General features: G+C 39.3%; 1 protein-coding gene across 1 annotated transcript in view; it reads right to left on the bottom strand.

The window, feature by feature from the left end:
* LOC140233551 (uncharacterized) overlaps nt 1-20,188 on the bottom strand; it is a 228,468-nt gene extending 208,280 nt beyond the window's left edge. The window contains exon 1 of the mRNA XM_072313674.1: nt 18,062-20,188. Within this exon, the coding sequence (XP_072169775.1) occupies nt 18,062-20,188 (2,127 nt within the window). The remainder of the gene's footprint in view (nt 1-18,061) is intronic.
* Between the last annotated feature and the right edge of the window lie 5,843 nt (nt 20,189-26,031).

Here is a 26,031-nt window from a genome sequence, read left to right as displayed (position 1 = left end):
CACTACCAAGATAATGAGTATGAACGTACACCATGATATCAAGACAGCACGGATGTGGTGTATGAGATACAATTGAAGTATACTACGCGGAAGAGAAACAAGCTGAGAGAAAGATAAAGACAAGATAAATAGGAAAATGAGAGATAAAAAGACTACAGAGATGAAGAGAGAAAAATAAAGAAGACAAATACAAGAAAGAGACAAAAGAAGAGTAAGAGAATGAAAGGGAGAGAGAGAGTTGGACACTTCAAAAGAGAGAGAGAATAAAAGGTTGAAAAAAAAAGTATAAGAGATTGAGAGCTAAATTGAGGAAAGAAGGGGACAGATTGGGAGAAAAAAAAGCTTCAAAAGCTTCATTTACATTGCCCACATGTTTTGGTTGTCTATCGAATCACGTTGTACATCTGTTGTACCGGGGTTGGGTGGTAACAGACTACAGCGGTGTGGTGCGTCACGGTAAAGTCCCGTAACATTCTGATACTAAGGTGCGTCCTGTTGCAACACCAGTGTTGCACCAAGATGGCTGTCATTAAATGCATCCCAATACAACTCTGTTGCAAAAGGTTTGAAAGGTCAAACACGCTGCTTGTTTACATACCGTCTTGAGGGGGCTGGTCATTTCTCCAGAAAGGTATTTTTATATTGGAACGTAGCTACACCTAACAATGTAATTAGTTCTTAGATTAATTGACAAAGACAATTCATGTTTTACCAGAAAACTTTGATAATTGATATCAAGTAGGCAATAAATTGGACTAAATATGGTAATAAAAATCTCTATGATTCTCCCATTTGAAGAAGCATTGTGTAATTCATGTTTGTCACGCACCACATGGCAAACATGGCAGTAAACTGTGTGGCATCATTGACGTTTATTTTCAAGACAATAGATAACCCATAAAATCAGGGGCGGATCCAGGAATTCTTTAAAGGGGGGGGGGCCAAATTAATATTTCTGGTGTCACTTCCGGGTTTCATTTCATTTTTTTTTTCTTTTGTTTTTAACAAAAAAATAAAGGGGGGTGCGCCGGTAACGCCCCCCCCCCCCCCCCCTCTGGATCCGCCACTGATAAAATGAATACTATGAATGGGCTGGTCAATCAATAAAAAGCTGATAACGAGAGCAGTCGCAGTAGAAATAGTTCTGTGTATGATTGTCATTTATTTTTCCCATGCAACGAGAGGTAATGATTTAAAACATGCTAAAAAAAGTGTTCTACTGCAGGACGAACGTCAGCAATGTAAATGCACTACACAGGAGTGCACCGGAGCTGTTCCTAGACAGCGCCAGAAATGTGAATACACTTGTTACGGGACTGTTGTGGTGTTACATCTAGGCATTGTCTCCGTGTAACACAGGTACAATTTTTTTTAGGGCAATGTGAACACGGTAAAAGAGGGAAACCAGGAGAGAGAGAGAGAAGGAGAAAGAGAGTAGAGGACGGAGTAGTGGGACAGACAGTGACTGCATATATCTGAAATGTCCTCATTATGTGTCATCACTCATACACATCCTATCAGACAACCATGCAATGCCATTTCAGCCAATTAACTCAACATTTAAAGGTTTAGTATGACTGGCACCTGTAGCCACTCATCTAAATGTTCATACAAAGGATTCTGAGCAAATGGTTTGTGCATCAACATGTATAGCAGTTTAAGTTGTTTTTTTGTGTTCTTTTTATTCTTCTAGTCAATGTAACAACACAGTTAATTTACACATTTATAATTTTGAATGATTCATTTCATGTACACTTATTTACTCTCTTTATTATGTCAGTCTTGTATGTATGGATTTTTATATAAAAACTGAGGACACCACCCTGTTTCCATAAGACTGAATAAATAAAGAACTAAAATTTTAGGTAAATCAATTTTCATTCCTGACAAGCAAATTTGTCTCAGAGATAAAGTTGTGATTATGAAACAATGTTATTGAAAGTATGAGTTTAGAGGGTGCTTTTCACATTATCAGAATTTCATTAGCAGGTGCCATGATGATGATAATATCTCAGTGAAGATTTTCCAGCAAAGCCAGAGCTGTTGCCCAACAGGTCCAAGGCTAATTTATGATAGTTGCCAAAGTAGAACTAATACCTCTTTAGGTAACTCATGCACTTTTGGTCAGCTCCTGGCCCGAGCTAATTTGGCCCACGCTAAGCAGTAAAAATTGCGTTCAGTAGCTATAGCAGAGTTGCACCACTTTTACGATGACCGCTTCACGAACTCGGCCACGTGAGGGAGGTGTAGTACCTTGGTAGCTGAATGCGCGCTCCGGCGGAGGGCACAGCCAGGTAATTGTGACCTTTGGTCGTGCAAGGAATTTTGGTCCGAGCCTGGCGCTGCTATCATTCATAACCTCTTCAATCGGCATCATGCCCGAGCCTGTCCCACGCCTGGTGCTAGCTTCAGCAGCACCAAAATAGCCCGCTCCTGGCCGGGCCACTTTGGCCCGACTCATTCATAAACTCAAAATTTAATGACTTGGCTCGGGCCTTGCCCGAACCAGAGGAGTTACAGAAAGGGGTATTGGAAGCAGAGAAGATATGAAACTGTAATGAGATGCAATTTATATTTTTTTTTCATGTACATCAAAAGAAATCTCGGCCTTGCTTTTCCAGAACTTTGCATAACAAATAAAGATTTCCACGACAAGGGTGACCAACTCAGTGACACCATTGCCATGTCTAATCCACATACCAGAAACACAGAAATTTTTGCGGTATATCAATTTTTTGCATATTTATTTCATACTACTTTTGGCTAGCGTAAATTCTAAGACCCGCAAAAATACCTTCACAATTTTTCTCTGCACATTTTGAAAGGGTTGACAATTATGAGGAAAGAATTCAAGAAACCATGAATATATTTTTGAGCCTCTCAGTGCAAAAAAATAATCATACAAAAATATTGACGTTTACGGTTCTACTTGTAGGTAGTGACTGATGTCATTGTCAAACTGCATAATCAAATTACTTCTATGTACTGGTATGTTCCATCAAGGTTTGCTTTAGGTTTCACTGAACAGATTGTTTCAGGTATTCCTAATTTCATTGTAACATACAGTTTGTGTTGTGATGAGGCTTTTTATTTGTGATTTTATTCACACATGTATAGTTTATCTGAATGGCCCTTGCAAAAAAAAAACAAAACAAAACAAAAAAACAAACAAATAACATAATTCCTTCACCTCTTGCACAAAAGTATCTTGTCTTGTCAGGTACCTGTACTTCTGGTTTTGAAAATAAAATGTAGTTTTGCAGAGTCATGTTGTTCTGTATTAATGTGAGACACTGAGAGACAGAAAGACACAGATGCAAACACAGAAATAGAGACAGCAATCGACAGACAGACAGAATACAGACAGACAGAATGACAGACAGATCAATACTAAATGGGTAAGAGAAAACAGGAAACATGAAGAACCAAAGACAGCATTGGTCTTTGTACATCAAAAGAGATGATGGCATTGCCCAGGAAGCATTAGGGAAGGTGTAGTCGAGAGGAAAGACAGTGAGAAGGACATTTGTGAGATGGAGATCGACAGAACGTGGGAGAGACAGAGGGGGGACAGAAAGAGAGAGAGAGGGAAGAGGAAAGAGGAGAGGGGGGATGGGTGATCAGAAAGGGAAGCCATGACTGTGTGGGACTTGGTGATGGAAGTGGCAAGACAACAATACGGATTGGCGGCCTCCCCCTAATGGAAACATGTAATAATGTCTGGACAATTATTGATGGCACACTGCACATAATTATGGCTGGTGTGTAATTTGGGGCTCGATCAGCTGCTAATACATGCGCTCTCTCACTACCACTCTCTCCCTCTATCTCTCTCTCTCCCCACAGAAAGGGATGTGTAAAGTATGTCTTACTACCCCACACATCACGCTTGCATTATGGAAGCCCACTTGAAAACACCTGTACACAAGCCATTTCCATCTTCCATGACATGAAAGCAGATTGCTCATCATCAGAAATGTCCTGCACATTCTTCTTTTTTTCTGACTTTTTCGAGGGGTGGGGTGGCTTACGATTAATGCATCTTCTCACTCCCTGGTCTCCATGAAGGGAGACCTACAAAATTGTATAGATGCAGAAATACATGCATTGCCATTCAAAGAAGCACCTTCTTCCATTTAAAAGATCTACACTGTAGACGGAAGTTATCTTTTGAACAGCGGTACTGATAATACATGCATTACTCCACCATTAATTTGACATGAAAATGAGAGATTTTGCTGATTTTTGCATTCAAATAAAGAGGGCAGCTCGTGGAATGGAAAACTATATTACTGAGTATCATGTTTTTTACCTCTCTTCAGTTGCCCACTTATAAAGAGACAGACAAATCTAATATTGTCTGTTTTAATATACATTCATATATGAATCAAGATGTGCCAGGGTTTATTTTCTAGGATTATAAACCAAAATCACTGCTTATTTGATAATGACACACATCATCACAGTCATTTCAAAAACATTGTATGGCATTACAAGAAGTATTTCCTTCACTCTCCCAAACAAAACATTAGCAAAGGGTCCCATACTTTTAACACATGTGGGCCCTTTCTAATCACAGGGCTTGACATATATTTTTTTCTCTTTAAGTCTGAAGTTTTGGTGGTCCCAAAAGGAAATGTAGTGGCTTAAGATGAACATAAACTTAACAATCCATTTTGAATCTTCAGTACCCGATCGGGCCACCAAAAGATAGCCTTTTTGGAAATTTGGCCATCTGGCCAACATTAATGTCAAGCCCTTAATCACTTGCCCAACAATGACTTTTAGTTGCCCCAGGCAACCAGGCAAGTGGGTTCATAGGACCCTTTACTCTCTTCTAAATTTATATGAAATATACTACTCCCTAACAATGACACACACATTCAACTTTACAAAGAATTAATTTTCATGGTATATGCTTGAAATGTGCATACCTACAAAAAGGAATCTGAAGTTAAATCTTATTACACAATTCTTATTGACATACTAATATCAAAACAAAAATATGATGTAACAAGTATACGGACACAGGTAAAGATTGCCAATCATACATTGGAGTGAAAAAGTCAGGAGTAATGCCAGACAATCTATGTGATTTTGAGTTCTTCTCTTTCAAGTCTAAAGTTGATAAATTTAGAAAAAAAAATCCTGTTCATTTCCTTTACACATGTGTACAGGTATTCATAAACAGGCTCTATGAACAGCACCAAAAAAAAAAAAAAAAAAAAAAGAAGAAGAAGCCCATATTCATTTCCAAATTAAGGATTCTCCAGAGGTGTGAAAAAAGAGGCAAATCAATATTTCAAGCCACATGGCTGATTGCCTCACCGCATCGTCAATAGTCCAGCACCCATACCGCTTCCTCCTTCTATCCACTCCTCATTCAAGTTCTCTGACATCTGCTCATGCTGACCCCTGTGCAGTCCCCGTTGGGACCCAGGTCAAGAAAACTCCATCCGTCCACCCAATCCCCCCCCCCCCCCACCCCCACCTCCCTCCTCCTCCTCCTCCTCCTCCACAAACTGCCAGCAGGGAGAAACCAAATCAAGGCATCGCTCTGGGGAGACGTGGTGATGGGTTCGCAGGCTTGACAGCTCATGTTGTGCTTCCCTGGCTTGCTGTATTCAACATCCGCAATGGATCCTCCTCGACATAACCCCATCTCCCACCATCCCTCTGTACTCGCTCTCTATTCTCACCAAATCTCCATCCAAACACCTTCATCCCCCCCCCCCATCTTCTACATACAATGCATTAGCACAACACATACATTTTGTGTATCTGACACCCACGATAGGTGAGTGATGTACAGTATATTAGGAGATACATCCCCACCCTCTTGACCCCTTCCCCGCCCCCAGGGGAGGACCATGGATATCAATTGTTTGCAGAAAAATTAGCACAATTCTGTCATCCCTTCCTACTGCATGCAATTACTATTCTATTCATCCACAATGATTCACATTTTACGGCTTCAGAACTCTTGTAAAAACACACTTCTGGCAAGTTAACGCAAGTGCATCTTATTTTCTTAAGCTAAATGTATGAACAGCTTTATATCTTTTGTCTATTTCCAGCTTTTTCACGTGATTTGATTCATGTCATAAAAAAAAAGGCCAACCCTGCTAAGTACTTGCTATGTACCTGAATTGTCAGACGATAGTACACCTCAAAAGATCACTTGCCGATGTCAAACAAAACGGGACCTCAAAAGATCACTTGCCGATGTCAAACAAAACGGGATGAAAAGGTAAAGTCTGTCTTTGTCTGTAAAGTCTGTTGGTTTTACACTTATTAAAAGGTTCACGATGCCTGAGTTGTCTTGATTTTGTTTGTTTGTTTATTTGTTCATTTTTTAATAATGTCTACATACAAAGATAGGACTTAGAAAAGAATCTTGGCAAAACTATGCCGCACATCATCCAGTGTATCCATGGATAAATTGTTTAGCGAAGATATTCAAAATGCGGACTATAATGGAAAAAAGCCAGAAGCAATGTGACAATGATGAATCACTCACAAAGGACAAACAATGGAATTCTACAAGAGCCATCCATCTTGAGTAGACTCGGCCTTACATCATCCTGTTACGAGAGAGTACAAACTCAATTGAGGACCAGTTTCTCTTGATAATTCATCAGAGATGATCCATTGAGCACTTTGTTATGATGTAACTAGATGAACACTGTACTTAGTGGCCACTCCAAATTATCACCCCATCCCCCCCCCCAACATCTTAAAGGGAAGATAAACCCCAAGAACAATGTGGATTGAGTGAAAGCAGCAACATTAGTAGAACACATCAGTGAAAGTTTGAAGAAAATCGGACAATCGATGCAAAAGTTATGAATTTTTAAAGTTTTAAAGGTGGAACCGCTGGATGAGGAGACTACTAGAGGTTATGACGTATGAGTGGACTACAATATCAAGAAAATATAAAGAAAATACTACAAAAATCCATTTTTCATGAAAATTACAAATTCCATCAACTTGATATTGACATATGTTAAGGGTAGCAATTATTCCCCCTGCTTTCTGAAAGCGGTTGGTCCACTGCTCTTTCATAATTCTAGAAAAGTGAATTTTTGTTGAATATCCTTTATATTTTCTTTGTATTGTTGTCCACTCATACGTCATATCCTCTAGTAGTCTCCTCATCCAGCGGTTCCAACACCAAAACTTTAAAAATTCATAACTTTTGCATCGATTGTCCGATTTTTCTCAAACTTTCACTAATGTGTTCTACTAATGTTGCTGCTTTCACTCAATCCACATTGCTCTTTGGGTTTACCTTCCCTTTAACATGTGTCAATATTCATACGGCCACTGACTGATCAATATCCATCACCATTTCTTCCCCATTCTTTCTCTTCCACCACCTCCTACCCCACCCCCATTCCTGCTCGCATCTTGCTCCCACAGCTACGGCAACATAGTAGTTGTCACGACGACCCCTCCAGCGATTCGGCGACAAGCGCGAGGATGAAATGATGATTGCGAATGTATCATTTGCATTTCGCTCACAATGACACTGTGCACAGGCATTGTAGGTGAGGCACACGAGCAAGGCAGACAATCTTTATTCTTGTAAAAACAACAATAAACCAGACCAAGGTAAGAATATCCAAAACATTTCTGCAAACACAATCTTCCCAAGATGGTGATCTCAATATAAAATGATGTATCAGGATTGAGCAGACATACTGCATAGATAGTCAAATGTTACTTGATTTCCACATATCAATCACACCAAATAAGAAATTATAGTCTCCTGAACTGTGATTTTGATGACTAGGACCCCATTTACAGTGCGGGGCTGGGCTCAGCCGCGGCTCGGCCGCTGTCGAGCACGGCCTCAATTGCGCGGCCGAGCCTCGCAATTTTGTCCGTTTACACTGCTGGGCTCGGCCGCGCTTTTAATTCAAATTTTTCAATATTTTGTTGTAGTGGTGCTCTGCACCACTACAAACGCAATTTGGTATAGTCTGGTTTTCAGACCCTTTGCCAACTGGTTCCGTGGCGTCGAAGTCGCCGTTCAGGCAAAGGCCTTTGCCGAAGGAAAAATCTTTTGCAGGACAAAACCACCTTAAACTATACTAGCTTTCGACGTTGAGGGGGTTAATATCCTGAATAGCGAAATAGTACGGGCAGAGGGTTTGGAAGCCAGACTAAAATTGGCCGCGCATTTGGCCCAGTTTGCGTTTACATTGAGAAAAGGCCGGGCTCGGCCGTGGCTCGGCTGCGGCCGAGACCACCTCCAGAGCGAGGCCAAATGCGAGGCCAATTTTGGCCCCGCATTTGGCCTTTTGCGCGTTTACACTGAAGCGGGGGAATTCACAGTTTTTTTGAGGAAAATTGGTCTTGAAATGGCTGAGATATCAAAAAAAGCGATCCTACGAAAATGCCACAGGCCACAACTTTTATTAGAATCTCTTTGTTAGGTGATACGCTATCAGCGTATCACCTATTGTGATTGTCAAAATCTCTCTTTATTTTTTTTTATTCTTCTTTCTTTCTGGACAATTTTGTGTCGTCAATATCTCAAGAATGACATTACGAAATAACATGACATTTTCAGTCAACATGTCTCATGACAAAATCTAGCCACAATAAGGTTTTCATGACAGTTACATATCTATGACGTCATCTAGGCGCCATTTTGTGATTTTCGGACCTTGTCACATGATCGATCATAACTTCATAACTAGATGTCATTTCTGTATCATTTTCGGTGGACATGAAGTTCAGGTCACGCTCTATCTTACTTTTTAACGCTAGTTACACAGGTCATCATTACGCGCGCATAAGCGCGCGTCAAAATTTTAAAAGGCTCAAAACGACTTCCCAATGGGAAATCTCGAAGTTTCAGACAATTTTAAGCGTTTCAAACATTTTCTCGCGTGCGCGTCCGTCCGCGCAATTTCGCGCGCAGAGCCCGTAAGCAACATGAAAATGCAATTTTTTTGACTGATTTGGATTCCTGATACTTTGAGTAATAATATCCATTGATTTCCGATCGATTACGACCTATAACAAAGGAATGCACTGGCGTCAAAGTTGAAATTCCGCGTGCGCGTCTTTCTGCAAATATAGTGAAAAAACATGTCTTTGTTTATTTCGCCATAGCTCTTTAAATCGTCCGTTGACCCTATATTTCTATTGCATATTACAAAAGTATATGAATTGTAAGTAACATTCCAAGTATCAGTATTGCCAGGAATACGCGATGACGTCATCATATCGTCATTTTAAATCAAAAAAGTGGAATTGATTTTTTTGAGGTACTGTTTCTGACATTCATTTGCTCGTATCTCTGTTGTTTAAGCTCAATATTACCCAAAATTCAGATATGTTGCACTTTGAACATTTGCCTTTCAAGGCCATGTGATGGTTTTGAAATATGATGACGTCATCATACTAGAAATTGTGATTAAAGGTAAAGACTCAAAATCAGACAAGTTTACGTGTTATGTCTATGGGAGGTGATTTTTTTTAAAACCATGCATTGACTTGACAACGTTTAAGCACCTTTACCTCATCTGATTTTACTCCATTTCCTCTGAAACATAAATATGTTGTAGCTGAGACAACAAGCTTTAGTAATCATGCATTTTATGTTTTCAAATCTCCTCATCAGGTTGACAATTTTGCAATTTAAAACTGAAAATGAGAATGCAATCTGTACGGAACGATTCCCAATTTTTCTTTGCAACTGTATATTGATCGAATCCACGCTGCCACTTGTGGGAAGTTGAATAGCGCCATCACAAGTCAACACTGTCACGATAGTATTTAGATTTAAGTTTCGCACTCGATCTTCAGGACAGCCATGTGGCATAATCGGTTAGCGCGCTGGTTGTTCATAACGCCATACCGGAAGGCGAGAGGTTCGACTCCCGCAGGACTTTTATCCGTTCTTTCTTTTTTTTCTCTTTTTTTTTCGGCAGTTCAGCTTTACTCCGATATCATTTATCGTATTACTTTATCAAGTGTACGTAACCCGTGAACACGGCTGCTCTATTTCCCTTGTTTTGTATTGGAGTTTGGAGATTGGGTTTGCTTCATTAATTTTGTCACACTTAATGTTGTAAATTGCCCCTTGTTACAGTGTCCCGCTTGCCACCTTTCGTTTGCTCTTTCCTTTTCTCTTCATTGGTTATTGTTATACTGTAACAGGATAGGTAGGAACATGTATGTTTAAATAACTTGCAGGAATGGGAGCTGAATTGATTAACTCTAGTCCAGGTGTATGGCGTCTCGCTCATCTCTTTGAAATTCCAGGTTGTTATTGTTTGACCCAATAACGAAGTTGTAGACAGGTTATATGTTGTTATAGAGGTATCTTGTGCCACATGAATGGAAAGCATCACTGTTTAGTAGTAGTAATGAACTTTTTCATGTTGTATATGGTATAAATATTTAAGATAAATATATATATTATATATATATATATATATATATATATAAAAAAGATTGAAGATAAATTTCACATCCAATCTTCGGTACAGCCGTGTGGCTTTATAGTCACTTAGCGCGCTGCATGGTCATTATGCACTACCTTAGGACGAGATGTTCGAGACCCGCAGGACGCTATCATTTTTTTCTCTCTCTTTCTTTGTGTTTCTTTTGGCAGTTCAGCTTTATTCCGATCGATGTCATTTATCGTATTATCTTATCAATTATACTACCCCACGACACACAGTCGCTCAAGTTCCTCTTTTTTTTGTCGGAGGCTCTAGGTTGGATTTGCTTCATTTATCATACGTATTGTTTAAATTGCCCTTGGTACAGTGCCCCGCTTGCCACCTTTCCTTTTCCCTTTCCTTTTCTCTACGTTTGTTCCTGTTATATTGTCACAAGACAGGTCGGAAAATAATTTGCATAACTCAACTGGAGCAGGAATGGCAACTGAATGAATTAACTCTAGGCCAGGTGTATGGCCTCTCGCTCATCTCTTTGAAATTCCAGGATGTTATTGTTTGACGCAATAACGGAGTTGTAGACAGGTTTTATGTTGCTATAGAGGTATCTTGTGCCACATGAGTAGAAGGCATCACTGTTCAGTAGTAGTAATGAACTTTTTCATGTCCCTCCATGTCAATTATAGTGTGGTTTAAAGGGGTTGTGTGTCTATCTGCCAAAGAAAAGGAATAACTTATTTTCGTCATGGCTGTTTCTCTATACGTAGCCGTAGGTAATGAGTGTTGTTGGTATCTGAGCAGTGAAGAACAGAGCATCAGGCTAAAATCCCCCTTAGTTATACGCGCTAAGCGTTCAATTTGATATATCTTTCTTTATGAAGTCAATCCCTGCTAATGGAGTTACAGAATTATGTTATGACACGTTTCACTGAAAGTTTGTAAAGCAAAGTTTATGGACAAGGCAAGCAATTGTACATGAATATACCTACCATTGATTTCAGAGGGAAATTATGGTATGCATAAATGTAAGGGTATCATTGCTTTGGAATTGCTGAGACAATATGCTTGGCACGAGGGCTTCCACTTCTAATAACTGATCCCTTTGAAGATGTGTCGGTCACGGGTGATCGTCATGATTCATCTTTCACGTAGAAGCTTGCGTTCCACACTCTTGGTTCAAGAAGACTTACCATCATACTTCAAATTGTTATTAAAGGTAAAGACTCAAAATCAGACAAGTTTACGTGTTATCTCTATGGGAGGTGATTTTTTTTTTTTATGTGCATTAACTTGACAACGTTTAAGCACCTTTATCTCAGATGATTTTGCTCCATTTCCTCTGTAACTTAAGTGTGTGGTAACTGAGACAATAAGCTGCAGTAATCATGCATGTTATTCTTTGAAATCTGCTTATTAGTTTGACAATTTTGCAGTTTAAAACTGAAAATGAGAATGGAATGTGGACAAAACGATTCCTGATTCATCTTTCACATACATAAGTTTACGTTCCTCTTTTTTTTCTCGTCGAGACGTATGGCCGAGTGGTTAAAGGCGACGTCTCAGAGACGTGAGGTTGCACACGTGCGGGTTCGAACCCCACAAGATCACGAAACAAATTACTTAGCTATTTTACTTTTTTTTTCTTCAATTTTGTATTACATATATCGTCCATGTAGAAATCACATTCGTATATAAACGCACCTATACACATACACAGACACACACACACCATATCCCTCTTTTTTGTGTTGGAGACCATATTGCTTCGACTGCTGCAAAATTTTGCAGGCTGACTTTGTCAAACTGATCATAATATGTAATGACGACGACGAAGGTGTTGTACTTTGAACAATTGTCTTTCAAGACCACATCATTGTTTTGTACTTTGATGACGTCATCACACTGAAAATTGTGATTAAAGGCAAGGTATCAAAACCAGCCGATTATAGGTTTTATGTTTACGGCACGTATTTTTCCCAAGTTGCCAGAAATGGCATAGCGACATCAGTAGTTACAAGGCCGCATTTCCGTCTAGCAATGCAATACATGTTCACGCGGCCACGTTGGTTGAGTGGGCATTGACTTTTCTCCCTGTAATATCTATACATTTCTTTTTTGCCTTACCATTTCCGTGGATGTCCCGTGGCCGAGAGGTTAGGGAAACGGTTTTGCATGCAAACTCAATTATAACTTCAAGGTGTCTATATCACATTCTTTTCTTTGTCGATCACAGATGACCGACATCTGATAACCCCAAGCGTATCACCTAACTCGTCAGTCTGACGAGTTTCATATCTCGTTTTACATTGTTTTTGGATATATCTAAGTCATTTCAAAATTTTTCATCATATAAACTTTCAATTCCCCTTAGAATTGTGTGCTCTTTGACATTTCATAGAGGGGTTTCTAGATATCTCTCAAAATGTTAAAAGCTGAATCCTCACCTCAACTAATACTATACCATCCCTTTTAAGATATTTGTTCTCCTTTTGTCTCATGTTTCAATTTTCTGAAAACCCTCATCTTCAAGAATGTGAAGATGCAGGCAGTTCATGACAATTTCTGTTTTCTCTTCATGAATGGTATTTGTGTGTGTGTGTGTGTGTGTGTGTGTGTGTTCGAGTGACATCATTTGAGAATGGATTTCCCTATCACAAAATGTTTAGACCTGGCCATCAAATCTTAATGTACCATCGCCATCTCCTTATGAGAAAGTTACTTTTTAAATCCTTTTCCTCGGTTGTCCTTTCAAAGATATCTTGCATTCTAATGCAGTGAATAAAAAAAAAAAAAAAAAAAAAGTCACCTTAATTAAACACTTGCACTTACTTCAAAAGACTGAATACTGTTGACTTCCCCAAAATGATTCAAATCAGATAGAAGTAAACTAAAAAAAAATCCTGTCAGGATAAAGTGTAATTCTCTGTATGATTTCCTTATCTTAGAATTACATTGCATAGCGATTTGGTGTGCATCTTGGTGTGACTGCTTTACAAAATGTAATTTGTGTAGCAATTTCATTACATAGAATTGTACACCAGTTTCTTGAAAATATATCTCCATCAACTAAAATTGCTATTCAATTTCGAGAAGGGGAACTATTCCCTGATTTCCCATCAAAAGGCAATGTAACCTCTCATAATTCTATAATATTTAACCCAAGTCAATACATCCATTACCACTGTTTTTTTTTTCCTATAACACTCTTTGTATTCATGTTTGATAATCTCACAAATTTTAGGGAGGATGTCAACTATGTTTTATTTCTGGGGGCTTTAAGAAAAAACAGACTTGCTGGTAATAATACTTTAATATAGGGACATGAATGCATATTCTTCACAGGGTGCTACATAACTTTTTTTAACCACTTGCCCGGTCGGGCAAACATATCGTCAAATTTGCTGCAAAACACTTACCCGAACAGTAATTTTGCTTGCCCCCCCAAAAAAAGTCCAAAATACAAGGAAGTAATATAGAAAATCATGTGTAAGTCAAGGGCTTCATAAAACACAATCATTTAAATAAACAGGGCATACTGATTCTCAAAACAATGGAGTAACAAACTTGGTCCAGTCAAGTGTTGTTGCTGCATTGCATTGCTTCATGTACACTGTAAGTTTTGGAAAGTTGCTGAAGTGAAATATGAAGTGTCTTGCATCACTAAGGAGTCATTGTCTTGGGCTTCTGTATGGTAGACTTTGTGGGCTTGTTGGGGGGAATAAAAGGAAAAAAAAAAGGTGGCTTCAAAACTTTGCTTGCCCAATTCCGGCAATCATTTGTTCTCACTGTTCAAAAACACTTGCCCGAATTTGATTTTTCGCTTGCCCCGGGCAATCGGGCAAGTGCTTATGTTGCACAATGCTTCATTAATCTAGTATATAACCAGTAAGTGCACTGCTGCCTTTGGTCTGAGGGTGTTTTTGTTCAGCTTCGTACAAATTAATTACTCCGTTAAAGATAACTGTGTGATAAATTTGAGATGTGATGCTACAGCAGTTGATTTTTTTTTTTGGGGGGGGGTCAAATTAGTGTGTGGCATAGGCTACAGCCTTTATTTGAGATTTGATTCTTACAATAATAAGAATGATATACGGTATATGATGACTTAATTCATTTAATTTTGTTTAATTTCTGCACAGCCATATCTACTAAGAACAAACCATGAAACAAAGATACAATACATCACAATGAATTTGACAAACATGATCATGCTTACAACAACAACAAAAAAAGGAATGGGCAGTAATGACTATCACTACTTTTATTACTGCTCTTATTATTTTTTCATTATCTTCATTTGATTTGATTTGATTTGATTTGATTTATTCTCCATATTTCATTGTTATTGTTTTTGTCATTATTCATGATTAGTTGTTTTATCAGTATTATTGTTGTTGATTGTTGTTATAACCATTTTAAATCAATATCATTATTATGATTTAATCTTAAATATCATCAATATTTTTACTTTAAATCACAGTATATTTGAAATACATGGCCTGCACACTACTCATTTCAATTTAGTGGCTAAAACGTGTTATCACTTGAGTAACAGTATTACGGTAACAAACACAGACAGGGGTTGAAACTGAAGAACTGGTTTCAAACCTGTTTCTGCGAAAAAAAGAAAACAAGATATTTCTTAAAATTCCTTCATCCCTATATTTGCAGTTCCAGGTAGAGAGACAAAGCATCTGCGATCCCTCCGGGGTAAACCTCGAGCACAGCTTCTGTCCCAAGTCTCACTCTCAGGCAGTCAAGGATCTGCCGGGCTCAGGGTGCGGAGATTGACATGCAAAGGTTGCTAGCATAGGAATGACCTCCGACCTTTGTAAATATACAGGCTCCCACAATTTCCATCCAGATGTGCAGCAGAGGTACCTTCCCCTCTAGTTCCGAGGTAAATAAACATTTCTGAGGACATCTTGCTGTTCGCTCTCAAATAATGGCAAGTATAAGCGAGTGCTATGATGGCATAAGACTCCACAAGTATGTATGCAATATTTAGTATCTCCCCCCTAATTTACGGAAAAATCATACACTACTCACATGTAACACTGTGTGATATGAGCGAATGAATGCTTCACAAGACCAACATTCAGATAAATGTTGTAGCAATTTCATTCTCATTCATCCGCCTTCTTTGGAACTGAATACTGTATCTTCAATTTTTCTCCCACATCCTCTCTCTGTTTATAATCTGTATTAAAAATGTATCTCACAGCAGCTCAACATCATAACTGAAATTAGTTCAGTTACTTTCATGTCTATTCCCACAAACAAGATTCATGTTGCCATGGGAAAAAAATGCAAAAACTTGGTGTATCTGAACAATTTCTCCTATCACTTAAAAAAGAAAGTGGGTGGTTGCTACTCGGTTTGGTGGTATTCATCACTGTGATGTCTCTCTTACAGTTTACAAGCAGCAATTGTACCAAGACATTCCAGGAGGGGAGGGGATTAGGCCCAATCAATAGTCACTCTGGGGTAGAACAATTAATTCAACCAGGTGAGGGTACAATTGGTAAATGAATGCAGGGAAGCTGTGTATGCAGGAGACTGCACACATATTATGTAACTTTAAACAGAAAATCACAGCACCCCCACAGATTGCAGGAGAAGGAAGTCTTAGAACAGCTGAATCTGTTTTCCAACCTTGTCAAAACATGCTCTTCCACATATGATATGTGTACCAATGCACGCATTGCATTTTTACACCGGAACAGGTTGCTGTCAATAGGCGGACCTGAAAATTAGGCACTGCCGGGCAGCTGGGGGGGGGGGGGGGGATCCAAAACATAAGGAATCGGGCATTTGATTTGCATTGTTGGAGACAAAAAATAAACACCAACAGCAATACAAAACAAAACAAGACAAACAAAAATTGAAACAAACAAATAAAACCAACAAAAAAACATTGTTTTACCCTCTGCACTCCAGCATTTCTCAGACATTTACCTAAATGCAATTTTAGACTTGCCTCTGCAATCAGCTTTGCTTGTCTGCACATTGTCAAAATGGTAAGCATGCCTCGATTGCCACTTCGGTATGATCACACAAATCCACACACACACCACAGTCAAAATACAGCAGAGTGGCATACTTGCACCAATGAGGTCAAGGAAGACTGGTGGGAGTGTACGGAGTGAAGTGCAGTTTACAGAAAGCAACAAAGTTTTAAAAGATGCAAAACAAAGTTATCAGACTGGTGAATAAGCAAGTCCTTTTGGGGAATTATGGACTAGTTCAAATATGAGTCTGATAAGACAGAGTAGTTTTAGGATCACAATGTTCAGTGAAATTTGATCAGAATTGAATACAAATTAGGGTTCAAGTTATGAAATTGTGAAGTTTCACTGATTTTTGTAAGATGGGTCTTGAACAGTTGATGCGAATATAGATGCAAATAAGTGAGCTGATGGTGTCACCTCACAATTTTTTATTGACAATGTATAAAAAAATCTAAAAAACTGAAATTTTCTCCAATTAAAATGTAAAATATGATGTTCTTCCTACCTGAATTAGTTCTTCATAATAATGATCAGTCAGATATAGGATATGAGACCGATGCATATTTCAAAAAAAAAACAAAACAAAATACAATGTAATATCAATGTCCAGTTTGTGTACAAACTGTATGGAAAGTTATGAAGTGACCACAACATCAATTCATTCACTTTATATTCAATTTTGGCTGTTCAAAAACCATCTTGTAAAAACAGGTAAAATTTCACAATTTCATAACTTCCTTGATATTTATCTCCTTTTGATCATTTCTTTTTCCATACTGTTGTGCCTAGAAAACGTTTTTTTTTTTTTTTTCTTTCTTTCTAATCAGAATTTCCCTTTTGAACAATGATCACTGCTGGGGTCTTCCATGTACCATGTTGTCAGTGAAATACTCATCACCGCATTTGAAGTACTCCACTTACTGCCAAAAATTTTCATGCCTTGTTTATAATGAAATTGCCTTCACCTTCTTGCACTGTTGTGGATCCCCCTTTAAAGTTGGGAGTCATCCTTAAGTACTCGGCAATGATTTTGTCCCTGAATTCAAATCAGTTAGTCCGTGAACATCAGGACATTCAGCAAACAGATTTACTTCTGGAACAAAATTTAACAAGCTGACTCACTGAAGGTCCAAGCTGTGTGTGTCTGAGGTAAAGGGTGAAGTCAATGATAATGGATCCTATCACTGGGGCACCACAATCAATTAATCCAAACTCACAGTGCTGCAAATATTGTTCGCAATGGAGAATTCTTTAAGACTTTCTTTTTCTCCTTTTCACTTTTCTTTTGTCCCACAACTAAAAAGAAACCCTTGTCTCAAGTTTGCTGATGAGCTAGTGGAAGACATCTTAAGTGTTACCATGACAATCATCATAATTTCAGTGAAGCGAAGTTTAGGCTGCTACTTCCACAAACTTTTAACAGCATTACTTGCCAACAGGTTCTCCACTGACAGTGTCATGTCTAATCCATCTTGGGACTTCATTGAAAAGATATTTTCCCCTAAAACCAATCTTTGCTCTACAGACAAGAATTGTCTGATTTTCCCACTCCAAAATTCAGAGAATGCTTAGTAGCATTGGTTAAAGTGACAATGAAAACAAAGACAAGACTAGAAAAACAGATCTTACCTCTCCTCCGTCATCTGCAGAGGCAACCAGTTGAGTGAGTTGATAGGCACGCTTATCTTCAGGAACATCAAGGTGGTCGAAGGCTTTCCTCTGTGTGTACAGCGACAAGTCGCAGGTTGCACAGGTCAGCACCGTACTCTTATCCTCCATGATGATCCCGCCAGTTGGGCGCTCGTGACGCAGTATGCAGGGGAACTCCTTGGTGCTGACTTTGCGGACATCATCCCGCTGCACCACCTGCGAGCAGATGAAGCAGACGAACCCACTGACGCTGTATCGGCGAAGCCATCTGTTGCTGTCGGCAAAGGCGGCCGACTTCTCGTAGTCGTGCCACTGGGTGTTGAGATTGATGTAGCAGTACTTGCAGGTGATTGCGATTCCCGCTGTGTCGATGGGAGTGGCACTGGTTGGTGGGTTGTGCTTCATGAGAAATGGAAAGAAGGGGACGCTACCCTGTTGATCCTGTTGGTTGCGTCGGGGGAATGAATGAAGTCGATATTGATCTCTAGGTTTACAGAGTACACCACACAGGAAACAGGCAGTTTCTCTGACCACATCCATTGGGCTAGCAGGTCTGTTGGAGTAGGTGCTTGGCTTGCTTGTATCACTTTTACCAGGAGGGTTGATCAAGTATTGTCTGTCATTCTGCGGGATGCTCTGCCGCTGGAAAGTCTTCCATTGCTGTTCCAACTGATTGAAGCATGGATTGCAAACAAGCACGCGACCCATTTTGTCTGGCTTTCTTGCCTTGTGAGGGCGCTTCACCTTAACCAAAAATGGAAAGAACATCTTATCCCTATCATCTTCATCCTCTGGTGCACAGGTGTCAACTGGCTGAACTCCAGCTGGACTGGTTATCTCACAGCACAAGTAACACACCTCGTACTTATGTTTACGTACCTTTTCTTCTGTTTTACTGTCCTCAGTGTGTAAACCACTGACAGTGGATAAAGACAGTTTCAGCTCACTTTGGTTCCTGGTGCGGTAAACACGTTTTTCCATTGGGGTTCCTGTCAATTCATGGGCATTCCACTGCTCATCAAGATCTTTGTTGCAGGCTCCACATACCCTGGCAGCACCCTCTGAAGAAAGAGGCATGGATCCTACAGAAGCAGTGTGCTTTGCCAAGAATGGGTAGAAGGGGTCGACCGAGTTGTATCTGCGAGAGTGGATGAGATGAGCTTCGCCGAGTGGCACGGCGTTTCCACACAGGTAACAACAGGTGCATATCCCAGCTGATCCGTCACGCGGATCGCCAGGGGGATCCCCGTCACGCGTGATCCCGCTGGTGCTGCCACCAGCAGCAGCGGCGGAAGTAGAGCGGAGATGGTAGACTCTCTCGTGGAGAGGCACGTTCTCCCTCTCCAAGGCCTGCCACTGACGCAGAAGATAGCCGGAGCAGAGTTCACACATGAGCACTCGGCCAAACTGATCCACGGGCTTTGCCCCACTTGGGGCTGGATGACCAAGAATGCATGGGAAGTATGGCGACTCCGATTTCGACCAGTGGCTCGTGTGCACAACGCAAACTGTCTGTTGGGGAATGGAAACGCCGCAGCCGTAACACACAGCAACAGGAGGAATCTCTATATCCCAACTGTTAAATATATGCCTCCTCTTCGTGTCTCCGTTTGTATTTGCCGTAGATACTGTTGATAAAGGCTCCATAACCCCGTTATTGCGTCCACTGTCTTCTTGAGTTGATAATCCTGGAATGCTGCCGAAGCTGAGTCTTGAATAGATCTCCTCTCGCATTTGATGGTGAGTGGATAAGAGATGGGTATCCAGCTTTCTCGGCTGGCCGACAGAGTCGGCCCGTTTCAGCCAGTACAACCGCTTTGGAATTGGAGTGTTGTTCTTGTCAAAGGCTAACCATTGCTGAATGAGGAAAGCATAGCAAACACGGCAGGCATCCACAACACCGTCTGCATGGACATAACTGCCAGGTGATGCTTCGTGATGCTCTAAAAACGGGAAGAAAGGCTCATTAGCAAACGGGCGAATTCGCAGCTGACAGTTCGCTCTGTGTGCACCACACACATAACACACGGAGAGATTACCGCGGCTGTGATGAGCGCTGGCTGGGGCGAGCAGCCTGTCGCTTCGCGAGCGAACCTCCCCTGCCATTGCGGTTATATTTCACAAATTTCGAACTTCACATGAAAACAATTTATATCCACTTATTCCTCTTGAAGATAGATATGAAAGTAGTCTGTCTTAACGAGAGATCGCACCACAGTTCATGGACAAATCGTAAGCGACACAAATTTCGCAATACACAGTCGGGCCACTCGTTCGGTCCCCAGCTAATAGACGTAATTTGTGTATAATAAATCTGATCCGCCCACAGTGTATGGTTTAGCATGCATGCGCCGTGGGTTTGTGTACAGTACGCGACAGCTTTGATCACAGCCTCTTACCAGACGTTTGTTGCATTTCAGCGATTCAAACTGAACAAGTATCTGCGGTTTTCTATAAAGATACTAACTGGTGCGTTTGTCATTAATTATCATAATGGTCATGCTTATACTTCTAAATTGAACTTGATGAACTGAATAATGAACACATTGTATGAGTTCATTTTTTTGTTGTTTTCAATTAGTTGCTGAATAATATGAGAGTAACATCAAAGGTAGGCCTACTTGCAGACAGTACAATGTGTCATCAATGTCATCAACGAGTATGCATGCATGCACGAATTATACATGCTATCATTTTTTTTTCTATTTTAAGGATATTTTTATGACATTTCATTGCCCAAAGCGAATTTTAGATGCCTTGCAATTTGATATTAGATTATGTGGATGTATGTCACTAGGTTTAGAAGTAGAAGTACATGTACTGTGTATGCCAATAAAAGACATCATTAAACAAAGAATTCATGTTCTTTAGAAAATAAATCATTACCGCCTAAAATTTGTGCATTGACATTGTTGAAACTGTGAATAGTCCTGGATGGAATAAGTTCAGTGCTGAACAGTTTCTTCTTGACTAACTTTTACTTGCGGTCAAGTGTAAGCATTAGAGTTGTCATTTGTTTCATGTGAGATAGTTGTGTGAATGTTGTGTGTGAGTGATATGATTAAGTACGTGTGCATGTGCATTTTCATGATTTGCAAATGCATTGTAGGAAATTAGAAACGAGAAAATCCTAGTTGCACAAAATAGTGAGGTGGAACACGTTCCTTATTTCTGCAATTATTAAAGATGATCTTAAAATTCAGTCTCCTGACAGAATTTTCTCCTTGGCAGACAGGGCATATAATACCTCATGTGATTTCCATCGGATCTTGTGTTTAGAACACTCTTTGTTGAATAAACTTGTAAAACTATAAATATGATCCCATTTAGGATTGGACAGTTCGAAAACTGAATCGAGACGTCTTGGCAAGACTGGATTCAACGTCTACGTATGTACTCTCCGCCAGCCGTCATCTGCCTGAGATCATAGCTCCCTCGTCGATAGCCTGCTTCAGTACGAAACACGTTGGCGCGAATGGTATCTTCGACTGATGCCCGTGGATATCTGCATCCCTCTGGCATATCTGGCCATTTCAAGATGTTGGGATGCGATTCGAGCGTCGACGCGGGGCTGTGTGGCTTGGCTGAGGTTATAAGCTAGGCTTGCCCGACAATAACAAGCCCCTCAAATTCAGTTTGCAACCGGCACGTGCCCCATTGTAAGTCACTATTCAACCAAACAGCGCCTTTCGAGTGCACCGGTTCCAGATGTTTTCTGATCAAAGCGCAGTGCTTTGTATACGACTGACATGAGTAGGGGAGAGACACGCAGAGCTGGCCAGTGCGCGAGGGAGAGCGGGAGAGAGGAATGGAGAACAGTCAACATGGGGTAAAGACAGGAATGTGAAAGAATAAGAGACAAATACATGTTAAAGAAAGAAAGGAATGGGAGAGAGGGAGGGAGAGAAGAGCTGGAGAATTAGTGACTCCCAGCACTGCCAGGACTGACAGCTGGGATGAGAGCAAGCAGTCAGGAAGGACAGCCCATGAGATATTGCAGATAATATATTTGTATATTGCCCCCAATTCGTGCATAGACAGTACTGTATACTGCGGCAAATCTCTTTTTTCTCTCTTCCTCTCTCTACGGCAACACCCGTGAAGACAAGGTTAACAGAAAAAGCTCTTCTTCAAGGGCAATTTAGGGTTTTTAATGAAGACTGAAGGATAAACCAGATAGGCATTGATAATCATGATATAGATGTTTTTATATATGCTGTATAGGTCCACAATTTACTTCCTTCGCTAGTGAAATAAAGAAAAACGGACTTGTGGCATCGTTGTGTGATATATATCGATAATTGATCAAGAATGAAATATCAGTTTTACATTTTGTAATGGCTACAAGATGTGTGTACATACATACACACATAAACATTATAAAATGAGGCCTGAATTATTAAGTGATAGTTTCGATGAGATAATCATACATCGAAATTTCAGCTATCATGTTTTCCGGCATCTAGTCATTATATTTTCAAAAATAGAAGAAAATATCCAGAAATTACGTTTATCAAGAACATACAGCGAACTGATGTACACTGTACTTTCAACGCCTTACAAAGTGCAGGTGAGAAGTTATAGGAACAAGGAACCCGGCTTATAACGAAAGAAAGAAACGAGAAAAGGGGGGGGGGGGGGAGAAGAAAAAAAAATTGCCTGAGTAAATGTCGTCTTTGATCTTTGCGACCAACCGAATTGCCCATGCACCATTTCAATAATGGAAAGATTGAGGGAAGTGAGAAATTAATGATCATTCGTAATATACTCCGTAGAAGATGATGGTAGATGTTGACATTACAAGGCAGGTTCTTGATATTGACGGTGTGTGCGTGTGTCTTTGTCTGTGTGTGTTTGTTGTTGTTGATCAAACATTGCTGATTGTATATTGTGTGTATTACATTCAAAATGAATGTTTTGTCATGTGAAATTATAGAAATCAAATTAAAATTATTGAAAACAAAAAAGTGTCATCGCGATAATTCGGTTTCAAAATAATAATGTAAAGTATTTTCAGATATTTCTAACGTAATTACCAATATAGTTGATATTTACTTAAAAAGAGTGCATCAATTTCTTGTTTTTTTTTAAACAAATTCAAAGTAATTAAATTTCATTTGTAATTCAAAGAATCTTTTGCAGAAATGGGAAAAGTGTGTGTTTGCTTGACTTTATCTATATGTCTTTAGGACTATGCTGAGAGCTGTGCATTATTTGCTTCTTATCTAAGAATCATGAAACATCCCACGGATGTCATAACATTCTGACCAGATTGAGTTTGTTTCAGTTTTCGGTTTGTTTGCTTCAGGTGTCAACAAGGTTTGCTAAACCCAAATTGTCTGTGCACAATGGTCATAAAAAAAAATATTTCAAACTATAAGATGGACTTAATTGGCGTAGGACTGTTCTCCCGTTTCAAAGTTAGTGATATTTAAGGGTGTATAAGAGCATAATCATCCCTCGACAGATGTACTATGTATATTGAACTGCTTGGTCCAATCATTGCGTAAGATTAAGGAAAGATTGTATTGAGTTTGCTCTATGTTTTTAACATTCCTCCCCATCTCCAGCATTTGCATATTTAAGAAATTACTTGTCGTTTTTCTTTCCACCTTAGACATCAATTTCATGATAAAGGCTGTATTCGATTTCACTTATTATATTTGGTAATGTCAAAATATGCACTTATCTTCTGTTAAAAATAAAATCATATTTATATATTTTGTTGGAGATGGAAATGAATGAATGAATCGATATGATTATAGAAGTCCACATCTGAGAAACGATTCGTTGTGGAAAGATATTTAATTCTTAACACATCAGTGTGCCATCAGCCAACAAATTTCCTGAATTTGGTGTTTCAATAGAAGGCAGAGGGTTGACAATCTGTAAGCAAATCAAGTACCATATGCCTCAGAAATGCTGTATACGAGTGCAATGAGTGTCTATGTGAAATGTGTGTGTGTGTGAATTCATGTACATCTTGACATAGTGTTGTGGAAGCCGGTCGCCTTTAGATTTTTTTTTTTTAGTTATAGTTTGTTTGATTGTTTTTGTTCGTTTGTTTGTTTTTACAGATAAATGACGCCAAATAAATGTTGTTCATCATCATCATTATCATCTTCATCTATGCAGATGTGAAAGTGTTCAATGAATGATATAGATTTCCACTAAAGGAAAAAATATTATATTTTAAGCAAAATAGCAGCCTCATTTCAGAAAAAAAACACCTTTTATGAGGCGCATGTGAAATATCGGTAATGAATAAATTATGCAAATACCGAAAAACGCACATTATTTTGAAAACATACAAACATTCTCTCTTTCTCTGAACACCAACAGGTATGTCCCCTCGTTCACATACACATTCAACAACAATATTGTATGCACACACGCGCTCACACTTTCGTGTAATAGCTGGAGTTGCTATAAATAAACAAAAAGTCGGTTGATATAGCGTTTCTATGTTACGTTTCACGTCATGGGATGGCGTTTCTCAATGTGTATACACGATCGTATGTTGGATCTAATAACACAAACAGGCTAATCAATATATACCACATCAATAAGTTCGCATCACATTCGATGTGCTGTCTGGCCTATAAGCGGCACCGTATTGTTTATCATCATTCTTCATGAGTCAGATTACCCTGGACCCACGTGAACAGAAGATCAAAAATACAAATTGACATCACAATCATCACAGATATTATAACTACAGTAATATCTGTAGCAATATTAACAACAAAATTATATATATATATATATATATATATATATATATATATATATATATATATATATATATACTGTATGTATATATATTCACACATCTATCACATAGTTTGATTACGGGAATTTAGAAGTAATCCTTGTGGTGTCATGACATTGTACAGTATTATAGAGTCAAATTATGCCAATACATTTACATTATACCTTATCATTATAGAAGTTTACCGTATATGAAAGCTGATTTCAATTTTATATAGGACTATAGTATTGACTTCAACAGTTTTTATTCAGTTGATTATCGATCTGTTCGTCGCTTTGTTCGTACTTTATTGATTACCGTCTATTGAGCTTCAGAAAAAAAAAAGTACCTGGTGAGAAATGCAAAAACGAGAGCAATAAAAGACCAAATCTTCACCCTTTGCATTGTTGATTATGAAATATTTTACATTGCAAACTGGATGACATGGTAATATAATTTGTATAGCAAGACAGTTGACACAACTGAATATTTCGTGATACAAAAAGAAAAATGAATGTGGGTTTAGTGGAGAATGAAAGGGTCGGATAAACATGACATAAGCAATTATATTTGTTGCTCAGAACACCGGTAAGACATCTTTGTCCTATACAATAAGTGGACATCGAACCGTCGTGAAGAAGGGCATGTTGAATCCGCAGAGAGATCTTACAAAATACCTCAGGACGAGTTATCAACATTGACCTCCGGGTGATCAGAGGGCAGAGCTTGGATAGATAATAATCATGCAATATACATAATCGCTTGCTTGCGGGTATAGACCCTTTTGACGCACCACGCTACGATGCCCTGAACTTCGCCTGAAGTTCAATTACTTTCTCAGAAACAGATGACAGGTTTTAGCACGTTCTATTCCTCTGATAACACGGGAGTGTGTGTGACTCTGTGCCGACAGAGAGCCGCCGTCATGCATAGTGCAGGTCGATAATCAACAGATAACATTTAGGACACTGATGGGATCGAAGAGAACCAGACCCAAACCTGATGTTGGGCATCAAACATGATGGCATTTGGCGGGAACTGTCAGGTGAAGACTATATAACCATCATCAACATGTTGATAATCAGATAGCTAAGGCAATGAATTAAGAGATCAATGAGATGAAGAAATAAGTAAATGCATTCATATAAATATACCTAAGGGAATAAGCGTAATGAATAAAGGACTGCGTGAATAGATT

Source organism: Diadema setosum, chromosome 9, assembly GCF_964275005.1.
Source record: "Diadema setosum chromosome 9, eeDiaSeto1, whole genome shotgun sequence".
NCBI classification, from domain to species: domain Eukaryota; kingdom Metazoa; phylum Echinodermata; class Echinoidea; order Diadematoida; family Diadematidae; genus Diadema; species Diadema setosum.
The sequence above is the reverse complement of the archived record's forward strand: the minus strand, read 5'-3'. Positions and strand labels throughout refer to the sequence as shown.